The sequence below is a fragment of the Pocillopora damicornis genome, chromosome 6 (genome assembly GCF_964200805.1).
Source record: "Pocillopora damicornis chromosome 6, jaPocDami1.2, whole genome shotgun sequence".
Classification (NCBI taxonomy): Eukaryota; Metazoa; Cnidaria; class Anthozoa; order Scleractinia; family Pocilloporidae; genus Pocillopora; species Pocillopora damicornis.
The window spans coordinates 24,265,490-24,276,584 of record NC_142675.1 but is presented as its reverse complement, the minus strand read 5'-3'; the positions used below and the strand labels follow the sequence as shown (position 1 = coordinate 24,276,584).

Here is an 11,095-nt window from a genome sequence, read left to right as displayed (position 1 = left end):
GGCAGAATGAATTGGTCAGGATGTCGTGTAAGCTAACATGTAATGTCTAAAAAGTGCAAGGAGGTTTAGGATATCGTTTATATTTAGAGTTATGAGAGAAGATCAGTGTCGGTTAAACTTTTGTAATCTTCAAGAAAAATCGATTTCAGAAGTCAGATTGAGCAGCGATTTCGTAATTTGCACTTGGAAGGTAAGAAGTGCATTTCTTTAACGAATATTGCGTCAACTTCTTGTTTGGTCATATCATGTTCCTAGATTCTCCAATCCCTAATACCTTCAAACGTCTCACCCCCACCCCACCTCTACCCAACTTTTGCCTAATATGTACCCCAATTTTAAGACCCACAGTTCCTCTAGCTTAACCCTTTCCATCCAAAGATCAATATGCACATTCTCCATATTGTTCTCTACACATTTCCCAAGGTGTTGACAAGGAGAATTTGTTTAATAATTAAGAGCTTCTTTAGTTGGTGATCATTTCCTTCTTTCTCATTACCTTAGTGTGTGATTAAAGGGTGATATTGTGAGGAGAAACTAAATGCAAATCGCTCAGGGATGATGGACTAACATATATTTGGGTTAAATTCTGCATAGCCCCATACATAGTTAGTAGTCTCCTCTACTAACTATGCCCCATATTATTATAAAACAAATCTGTTTTCCCAATGGCAATGTATTGTTTTTGTCATTGTTTTCTCTATGCAAGAACTGAACGCATAATGTAATATGGGGCCGTGTGGAAATTTTAACTTTACTTGAGACCTCAGAAGGAAAGAAGAATCATTGTGATGTGATGCCTTCACTTGATAATGTCACAGGAAGAGAGAAACTCGTATTTATTGAAAAATTTGTTTAGCAAAAATTTGATGAAATACATTTAGATAAAAAAAGTTGAAGCTCACTTTTCAAATATATAGTAACTTTCATATTTTGCACAGAACGGTGATGAACACAGATGGATTCAAATAGGTAGGTGGGTGATGGTCATTCATTTTTTTGTACCTGCTAACAAGTTGTTGGTTACAGTTATGGATGGAATAAAGGCAACATCTTCAGACTGAAGAAGCTTACACCATCAAAACTCGTTGCTCTCTATGTCAATTTATCAGCACCCCAGATAGAAAGACTTAAAGTGAGAGTAAAGGGTTTTTTATGAAGAATGTCAATTTATGTCAATTTATCAGCACCCCAGATAGAAAGACTTAAAGTGAGAGTAAAGGGTTTTTATGAAGAATGTCAATTTATGTCAATTTATCAGCACCCCAGATAGAAAGACTTAAAGTGAGAGTAAAGGGTTTTTATGAAGAATGTCAATTTATGTCAATTTATCAGCACCCCAGATAGAAAGACTTAAAGTGAGAGTAAAGGGTTTTTATGAAGAATGTCAATTTATGTCAATTTATCAGCACCCCAGATAGAAAGACTTAAAGTGAGAGTAAAAGGTTTTTATGAAGAATGTCAATTTATGTCAATTTATCAGCACCCCAGATAGAAAGACTTAAAGGGAGAGTAAAGGGTTTTTATGAAGAATGTCAATTTATGTCAATTTATCAGCACCCCAGATAGAAAGAATTACAGCTTGAGAATAATGAGTCTTTCTGAAGAATGCAACATAATGACCTGCACCAAGGACTCAGTTAACCTGTCATGGCATGCACTAGCAATGGTTTCCAATTTTCTCAGATATTGTGATATCTTCATTTTTAGTTAAAGAAGCATTTGGTGAATTTGTGTCTGATTGGAGTGCAGAGAGATTTGTTGAGAGGTGTGCAATTTATCATTTCTGGATGACTCATTCTGAAGTAATTAGGGTATAATAATATTGTAAAGAATCCTCTGGGAGGCATTGTCCTAAAATATGTCATTCCCCCTAAAAGTTATCATCAAAATTTTCTTTAACAAAGATTTGCTTTGACAATAAAAAATTATTTGCAACATAAAAACTCTAAAACAATATTGCCCAGTGTACAAACTCTGCTCTAACCAGGATTTCCTCTTATCACAAGTTTGGCATCAACAAGAACTGTTTATTAACCTCTCTGCATTTTACACCACATTGCTTTTTTACTGCAATACTCTACAACTATAGAGCAGTAGGCACATACAGTCATAGACTGTCTTTTATTTTGTACAGGTATGCATCAAGTCCTCTGTTTAAGGAAGATGGCTTTTTCTTCATCAGACATAACAAGAGATATGTAGCCACAGCATTTGCCTGGCAAGACAAGTTGAATTCATTGGAAGGACGTCTTCATTGGTTGGCAGTCTTGCCTGAGTATCACAGACAGGGCTTGGGAAGGGCTCTTGCATTGCGCGTTCTTCTTTACCATAAGGATCATGGGAAGGAATCAGTGAGTCTTATAACAGAGGTGTACAGACATTCTGCCCTTAAGCTTTACAAAGACATCGGATTTGTTTGTAGTGCTGAAGAGACCTGATAAAGCCACTGGCACAAATTGCCACTGCATTGGCAACGTAGGTTTTATGCACTGCCACTGGCATGCACAAGGGAAGGGAAGTGAGATGCTGGTGCCTGTCTTCAAGCTGGGCTCTAGTCACCCATATGAGCCAAATTCTGACTTCCAGGTTCCCTGAGCAAAGTGCACATTTCCATTTTTTTTTCAATTATGTTGATTCATTGCAGCAGGTACCATTTTGCATAAAACGTAATAACTTGACCATAAGAAAGGTCAAAGCTTGTAAGCTTTGGAAACAGTGAATTTTTATAGACCTTCTTGTTTTATGTAAATAGAACAAGTTTTTTATATCATATCCTCCACTTGTTAGTTAATTCATTTTATTTCTTGAAATGTTTGTTTGTCTATTTGATGTTTTACTTTTGTAGTATCAAAAATAACTTTTAGAGTTTTCTTTTTTTAAGTAATTCCTAAGTAACATAAGTTCAATGTGTAATTTCTGCATTTCAATGCAGGCCATATTGAAAAAAGAAGTCTGTAACTGAAAAATCTAGTCTACTTTACCTTCAAAGTTACCCTGAAGGGTTTTATATCTAAAATAATTAAGGAAAATTACACCTTGAGATCGAAATATACAAAATATATACCAATAAAAGTATCTTTGAAGTTCTGTATTACATAGTCTTTGTTACCAACAAGCTTTTGGTATCTTGAGCTGAAGATGAAGGCCACTAAATTACGAACGTTAAAACACAAGTTTTGAATAGTTTTACCGCTTTTAAATCATACGCATGGCGGAAAAGATATCATCACTTTCCGGTTTTTTTTCTGATGCTGTTCAATAAGGCAGCATAGAATCACACATATGTCGTGAGTGATGCATGTAAATTATAATAGCAAACATACATGTGCTTAGTCGCCTTTTCGTTCTAACTGGAACATATATCTAAAGGGTTACAATCATCAACTCAAATTCAACTTTAACTTAGTATCAATTCAATTGTTCTCTGACTCTTTAACAGGAGCTGGTCTCAAAATAATTACAATGTACATGTAAACTGCCTGAATTGTGGGAAAACACGAGCGACCAAGTTGCGATTGATTTTATCTTACATCTGATCGGTAGATAGGTCAGTCCGAGTTTTCTAAAACAATGTCGGAACATCGTGAAGAGCCATCGGCGAATGTATCTTGGTTTACTATGGGTACTCCGTTGAAATTGCCTTCACTCCAACTTGACCCAGTAGACGGCAATCACATGACTGTTAATAAAGAGCAGTCCCAGTTTTATGTATTTCTTCTTCAAAGCTCACATTCTTTTGCTCGCCCACTGTAACAGCTTTTCCATTAGACGAAATGTTCGCATCCTTGACATATTTCCCACTTCCTCTCTTTCTTGCCCTGGCATTTTTCTTGAGCTTTTTCAAAAACAGATGTAACATAAATGTCAAAAACGAAAATACCATTAAAAATCCCACAACGGCGACAGCAAGAACTAAACTTGATAATGGCTTCTTTTTTAATTCCTTGTCGCTACTAGGCTTGGATTGGTCTACAACAAAACAAAACGAGTATTTTAGATCATTTATGTGGATGCTAAAGACGATTGTTTTAGTGTCTCGCACCAAGAAACTGACGGAGAACTTCAGATCATTTAGGTTGGCGTACAGTTTCTTCAAATGGCTCTGGATGTTTCATCACTCGGTGTGCATTGTAATATCATGCAAGTAGTCCTGTGCTGTTCATGCGGATGAGAAATGTTCAGCTTAATTCGCGCCGGTACCGTTTTACTTTCTTAGCCAGCTCTATCAATACGATCATTCCTAATTTATAGAAAATGAAAGTGGAGATTGTAATTCTGTGTTCCTAGAAGTAGACTATTATTTTATATTATTTACTATTATTTAGTATAAATCTGTATCATTATATCACAAATGCTGAAATCTGGGTGGCTCCACTACTCGGTGTCTATTCTGTGATGAAAAGTGAGTGGAGAGAGGCCCCTAACAGTGTGCAGTTGTCAACAAATTAGAATAAAAACACGAACCTGCCCGGTTATTACATTTTGAACGACTGGTAGATTTATAATAAAATAACTAAAATATTCGTTTCCCGTTTCTATCTGTGATAGTATATTCGGGCGTCGCCCTTGATCAGCTATCACGCGATAGAAATCTTGCACTCGTAACCTAGTTGTTAAATATATTGATTATTGACATTAAATAATTAGTTCATACTTAGCGTGCGTATATAGAGCACGCGGGAAGTTTGGAGAGTACGAGAGAAGGGTAAGAGGTGCTCAAGGCGCAGCCGAGCGCAACTCTAGCTTCTTAACTTGGGCCCGCGATATGTTTTTATACCTGTTGTGCCTATCTTGCTCTCCATGTTTGAATCAATGTCAAATCCTTCGTCCACTTTGGAGATAACTGCAGGGTTTGTTCTAAAGATTCTGGGAGTTGTCTCTGAGGAGGAAATCAGTAAAAAGTGAACAGTTAAGAAAAGAGTAGTATAGCGTAAACTCTTTTCTTAAAAAAATCCCTCTACTTCTAAGATCTAACTGCCAATCTTCTTGTTGATTGAAACTCAATTTCTAAACGGGTTGTTTATAGTTTTTATAATTCAGCCCGTTATCAGTACATCATCCTGCTGAAGATATATATTTTTTCGTACTCATGATCTATCAGATGGTTTTAAGTTATGCCTGGAACGCAAACGACGGAAGGATTTAAATTAAACCTTGACCTCTTAGCCCGGATTTATCTTTTCAAACGCCCGTGCACTGTATTAGCCTTCAATCTTGGTTTCTTCAATTGCGGTTTAAGCCGTTTTTTTTTTTTTTTTTTTTTTTTTGTCGCGGATGCCAAAAGATTATAATCAACACCTTAACAAACATTGCGATTATCAAGCGATATCCATTCACCACAAGTCCTAATATCCCTGCATTAGAGGAGTGCGGTCCGTTTGCTAATCAAGAGTAGAGACGCGTTTCAATGTTGTTTGTGGAGGGAAAAAACGATTTGCAGTTTGTAAATTTTAAGAGAAGTTCACCGAAAATTGTGGTAAATTTCTGTTGTAAGGGTGCACAAGGTCATTTTTTTGTACTAACCATCAGAATTTATCCGCGGACAGAAATCGACGAGGGGTACATTATTAATGATACCAGAAATTACTTATCGTCATTTTTCACAGCAGGAAGAGTTAAAATCAAACCGGTTTAACTGAATGATAAATTTGCATTCCGTTATTGAAAACATGTTGGGCTAACATAAGCGAAATCGGCTCATATCCGTTGGAAAAAGAGTTTTTATTAGCTATATTAATTAATTGCTTCGTGTGCACTGTTACGGATGATCGGCAAAAGGAGTCATATTTTCATCGAGACTATTCTCAGTAGAAGTATATTTTCAGCGCATTTGGGTTTCGAAGGTTGCACAGAAATGGATTTATACACCTTATTCGATGTTTAGGGGGGTAGGGACGAGGAATAATATGGCCAATGAGCTGAGATGTTAAACCATCGAATAAGGGATTTATTAATTCACTATGATTTTAGTTTCTGGTATTTTTGCTTCCAGTCTTCGAAGTTAATCCCAAGGCCTCATCTGCGCATCGCATCGATCGCATAAGGCGTGCGCGAAAGAGGAAAACAACCAAAACGAAATTATCGAATTAAAAAATATCTGAAACGCTGTTGCCCTGCTGTTCTGCAATGCAATACCGCAGCTGATTTTGCGCATCCCAGTGCCCTAATATGATACAATGGCATAGTTGTGGAATGATAATTAAAAAGATAACACTGCGGACTAAACTTTCAATGATCTGACACCAACCTAACACTTGTGTTCCAGTTATATTAGGCCACGGTACAGGCCAACGAGAAAGCTTGCACAAACCATCTCCAGCAGGAATTTCAGGGTGATAAGGTATGCACTGTGGAAAGTCGATGTTATGTTTCTTAAATTCCTCTTCACAATCACGTCTGACTTCCTGGCACATAGATGGACAGGCGTGAAGGGTGGAACCATCATTAGTGACGCAGGGTGCAGTCTCAATGAAGCAGGCTAACCGTCTTAACTTGACTGAGCAACTTGAGTTTAGGACTGGGTCGAGATTGCTGAGAAAAGACCGGAGTCGATGTCTTGTGTTGTTTCTCAGTCCACTGACATTGTCTTTCAAACAAGCAGGCCGACTTGCGGTTTCACAACTTGGTAATAATGTTTCTATAAAGCAATAAAAAAAAGACACCTTCGCTTTAGCATTCTAGTTTGATGTATTATTCAGTCGTTTTAGTTGTCACAATTCTCCAAATATCTGACGAATAGGAATTTAACGAATTATTGGTAAAACTTGACCTGTTTCTCCTTGAAAAGTTCTTCAGTGGCAATATTTCAAAACATTTTAAATTTTACTTGACAAGTCGCTTTGACACAGTCCTCTATCCAAAGTCCTAACATGCCTTTTTTCGGAAATGGAGATTTGTCAAGCGAAAAGCTAATTGACTTAACACTTACTATAGGAAACTGTTAAGAGCTACGGCAGAATTCCATTTTAATGGACTGCGGATTAAAGAGAATTTACTTTCAGTCTTCGCCAGCAAGTCATCCTTGTCAAGCACCTCTAAATCTTACTTTTTGTCACTGATAGCTTAATTCTACAGCGAACAATTCATGCTATGCTTTTGTCACGTGTTGCCTTGCCGATGTGAATGTTGTTAGATTCAATATCTTGTAAGTGTGAAGTGGTACAACCCAAAAACCCTACATCTATCTTTAGTAAAAGGCTTGCTCTCGAAACTTCAGACTTTCAAAATTAATTGTGGTAATGACTTAACCCTTCTCAACTGCAAGTTGTTAATGACTATAGTATTCCGGAAATTCCGTCAGCCCGCCAACGCACCAAACAGTGTTTCAGGAAAAAATTTAATCGGATTTTTTACGACTTTTGTTTTTATGATTTTTAAAATCTCATGGAACACAATTTTTAAGCCACGAATAAGAAATAAGACAACTCTACAACAAAACATGCAACAACTCAGCATGCAGACATTTGAAATATCAACAGATTTCATTGCAAGCTACTGCTATTTTTGGCATGGAACTTCTTCAATATCGGACCGTCGATAGGGTACTTGATTTCGCTCTTTCTTAAACATGTGTAAATCAACTTCTTTAAGCTAAAGTTTGAACTTGTAAGACAGCGGTGGCTGAGGGTGGAGCAGACGTAAAATCATACAGCGATGTTCAAAGTCACAAACCTTCAAGACTGAGAAAAGGCGAGCTAAGTCTGTCAAACAATTAAAAGAAATAATTTTTTTAAAAAAATTGAAATATGTCATAGTCTTGCGATCCTAAGTGCGATAAACACGTTAATTCTGCCCACGTTTTTTTCCTCACGAACGGAACTGAGAAAGGGGGATCGTTTTCATTTTCTAAGTCTTCGAGAACAAGTTTTAAATCAACGATTTATCCACAATCACTTTCTTGATTTTCGACGCGGTTTCGTGTGTTGAGCTGTTTTGTTCTCCAAAAACAAATATTAAACACTTAACCCGAAAGTCTGTATAACGTTTTATATTTTCACAGTTAGTTTTTTGTTTGCACTATATGTAAAAAGAGGTTGCCATGACTACTGTTGAACAGCGAAAATATTTTTTTTTCATCGTCACGACATTCCGGACTTAAATATACGACGACGAAGTAATTTCCGAGTGTACAAATTTTTGCATCTAGAGCTGCCATCAGTCTTAAGTTTGATCAAAAGATACCTTTTTTATTTTTCTTTCATGTCAAAAAAATGCATGCATTTGATTTTTTTTAACGTTTCCAGCTCACCTGTTGAATAGCTGGAGCACTTGTAATTAAAAATATTAAGCTAGCGTGGTTAGTTTTTTGATCTTGAGTGTCTCCAGAGGATTTATTGATTGGTTTAAACCTGTCAAACAGCGTTCGATGTTAACTGCTCACGTGAAATTATAAGACGCTGTTAATGGTATGAAAATAAGTTTAAGAGTCATATTTTGTTTAAGAGTGAATCTTTGTTGATTTTTTAATTTAACGAAACCCAGCGGTTGCTTTATCGCGTGTCCTCCCAAATTAATTTTGCTCAGCTGAGGTAGACTTAAATTAAATTACACTGGGTACTTTTTAGTAAATGAAACCATGGCTGAATTGTTTTAAAATACTTGGGAGTGAAAAAGATATATCATGATAAAAATATATCTTTAGTTGACATTGGCGAATATTAATGAAGATGTTTAAAATACTGTCAAAGCAAAGATTTAAACGATTTGTAATCAATAAGTTAACATTTTTTTTTTGCAGGAAAACATTGTTTGACAAAACGGTATGACTCATAATTGCAAAAATGCTACTTGAAATGTAGAAAATATTTTAAGCCAACAGTTGTCATTAAATTTCAGAGAACATATTTACCCTTTACCTAAGAAACATACCTTTTAATGAAGAGAGTGTGTAGCTAATAAACTTCTTACAACATTGCAACAAAATGTGGAGAATATCATCCAATTATTTTAGCTCACCTTTTTTATTTGGTCGAGGAACAAATCCAGAAGGTTTTAAACACTGCATAGATGCTTCTCTTTTAGAAGAGAGAAGTCTACAGTAGGCAACATAACGTCTATACAGTCCACTGTCTTTCAATTCTTTGTGACAATCGTCCAAAAATTGATCACACACTTCTCTACAGGGGAGTATGGGGCCTTCAACGTCCTTGGAACACTTTGGAAGGTAACGAGAGCAAACGAACATCCTGGAATACGGAGAACAACTGTTGAAACGATCAGAAAAGTAGGTGACTTTTGATGAGACATAGTCTTGATAACTCTGTTCTCCAATTTGTGAAAAATTCGCTGTAGATTTGTAGCCAACGTTGGCGCATGCCGGAAGCTTAGTGAAGTCAATTTGTCGGCATTTGCCAGCGTGTGTCGAATCAAGAGTAAGAAAAAACGTACAGTAAAAAAATAGAAGTAAAAGAAACATGGTCGATAGGTTTCAACTTGACGAGGAACGAAAGTGATATAATCATTTTTAAGTCAGACTGCCATTATAAACGACGGCAAAGGTAATTTGATATTGAACACTAGACCAATACTAAAATATCTCTGCTTCTTCTCAATTGAGATACGTGCATCGGTCATGGGACAATGAGACTATGGGAAATGTATTGATCTCATCATGATCAGATTTCCAGCAGAAAGGGAATTTTAATATGAAAATAATAATCTTGAGTGGGATAGGCTGTAACAGCATTTCTACATCAAAGAAACTCGTGTGACTAAGACGCGTCTATATTAAATCAATTCACTTTCTAAAAAAGAGGAAAACAATGATTTATGATGAGTCCTCAAAGTATACACCTCGACGTTAAAAAAAGAATTTGACCGATGGTCTGGTATAGGAATGACATCGCTCGTATCTAAAAATAAATAACTGAACAAACAAAAACATAAATTTTAAGTTGTTTCCCAGACTGTGGTAAGCCTTCGAGTGCTCTCCATTACCCTTTTGAAAAGTAACTCCAGAAACATTTTCATTTTCATAGACCGGACACTTCACACGAAAGGCTTCTTTCACCTTTTAAGTAACTTTCGCTCAAATGACTAGTCATCCGGGCGAGGCTTCCGGAAGCTCTTTGGCATATTGTAACTGAGGGAAAAAAATTCTCACGATACGAATCCTTCACGACTTCACCACTATCAGGTGTAGAGAAATTTACAAATAGACTTTACTTATGCAAAGTGGAACAAATCTGCCCGAAGGATTTAGTTCTGATTACCACGATGATCATGGAAAGGTGAAGAGGTAAAGATAGTTGTTGGAGTTTTCTATTCCTTTCCCTCCCTGGAGTGACCAACATACTTTCGCGTACGAAGTTTATGAGAAGAAAGAAAATCATCAAATGGGGCACGTTGATTGATATGACATCAATTTCTCAGAACTGAGATTATACGAAAAGTATGAAAGAGAGTGATGAGAAAATGATTTTACGATCTTGGAAGCGAGAAAGTTGAAGGACGACACCATTTTTTGAATCTATTTTAGCGTCTTTGAGAATAACCTTAAAATAGCTTTAACCTTGAAGTGATCCTTTGATTAGGTACATAAACATCAAAGATATAAAATAAACCAAAACAAAGGAGAGTTGATGGCATATGACGAAAATTGACACAAATAGCGAAAGACACGAGAACCGGAGAAGTGACGAAATTTGGGCTAACTCTGACGAACCGCGATATGTTAACATCTAGTCGAAATATTTCTCCAAACCAATAGGATGATGTAATTGCCGTCGCACGAACGTAGACTGTTTTTACATCGATTAAGATCTACGCAAAGCGTTGCACATAAAATTCCCGGCCGTCCGGCATTCTTTCCGCTTAGACGGCGGGAGGGATGATAGGAAAATAGACATTTCCTGGTCCTTCTGCCGCGATCAGGCTTATGGAATTTTCTTAAACTCTTCCCATTTCGTGTTGAAAACAAAAAATATAAATATATTTATAAATATTTATGTGCGTATACTTTTATTATAGACAGTGACCAATCCTTGCCTAGGGAATATTTGTCTGATCGATTGACTGAGAGACCAGACTGGTGGACAAGCATAACTCTGATTTCGGCTTTTTTTTCCTTTCAGTTCTACCTGAGCCTGCTTTATTG

General features: G+C 36.6%; 2 protein-coding genes across 4 annotated transcripts; one reads left to right on the top strand and one right to left on the bottom strand.

Moving 5' to 3' along the window:
• The first annotated feature begins 8 nt into the window (after positions 1–8).
• On the top strand, positions 9–3,087 carry LOC113676344 (uncharacterized). Of its 3 annotated transcripts, none has more exons than XM_089209665.1 (4): positions 9–190; positions 939–969; positions 1,708–1,765; positions 2,183–3,087. In XM_089209665.1, exons 1-4 carry the CDS (start codon positions 92–94, stop codon positions 2,436–2,438), a joined length of 444 nt encoding a protein of 147 aa, XP_089065791.1. In that variant the 5' UTR covers positions 9–91; the 3' UTR covers positions 2,439–3,087. The 3 variants fall into 3 exon arrangements, with proteins under 3 accessions (XP_089065791.1, XP_089065790.1, XP_089065792.1); XM_089209664.1 differs by having other exon boundaries at positions 2,135–3,087; XM_089209666.1 differs by lacking the exon at positions 1,708–1,765 and having other exon boundaries at positions 25–190; positions 939–973; positions 2,135–3,087.
• LOC113676343 (uncharacterized) lies at positions 2,867–9,510 on the bottom strand. The gene is made up of 4 exons (XM_027192996.2): positions 8,956–9,510; positions 6,248–6,637; positions 4,778–4,879; positions 2,867–3,969 (listed from the first exon to the last, which is right to left on the bottom strand). Exons 1-4 carry the CDS (start codon positions 9,413–9,415, stop codon positions 3,683–3,685), a joined length of 1,239 nt encoding a protein of 412 aa, XP_027048797.2. The 5' UTR covers positions 9,416–9,510; the 3' UTR covers positions 2,867–3,682.
• Positions 9,511–11,095: the final 1,585 nt, after the last annotated feature.

Coding starts and splice junctions, on each gene's coding strand:
- LOC113676344 (XM_089209664.1), top strand. CDS start 92: ATGAGAGAAGATCAGTGTCGGTTAAACTTTTGTAATCTTCAAGAAAAA. Junction 191..938: donor TCGTAATTTGCACTTGGAAG/GTAAGAAGTGCA, acceptor TATTTTGCACAG/AACGGTGATGAACACAGATG. Junction 970..1,707: donor ACACAGATGGATTCAAATAG/GTAGGTGGGTGA, acceptor CTTCATTTTTAG/TTAAAGAAGCATTTGGTGAA.
- LOC113676343 (XM_027192996.2), bottom strand. CDS start 9,415: ATGTTTCTTTTACTTCTATTTTTTTACTGTACGTTTTTTCTTACTCTT. Junction 6,638..8,955: donor TCCTCGACCAAATAAAAAAG/GTGAGCTAAAAT, acceptor ATTGCTTTATAG/AAACATTATTACCAAGTTGT. Junction 3,970..4,777: donor GAGCAAGATAGGCACAACAG/GTATAAAAACAT, acceptor GTTTTGTTGTAG/ACCAATCCAAGCCTAGTAGC.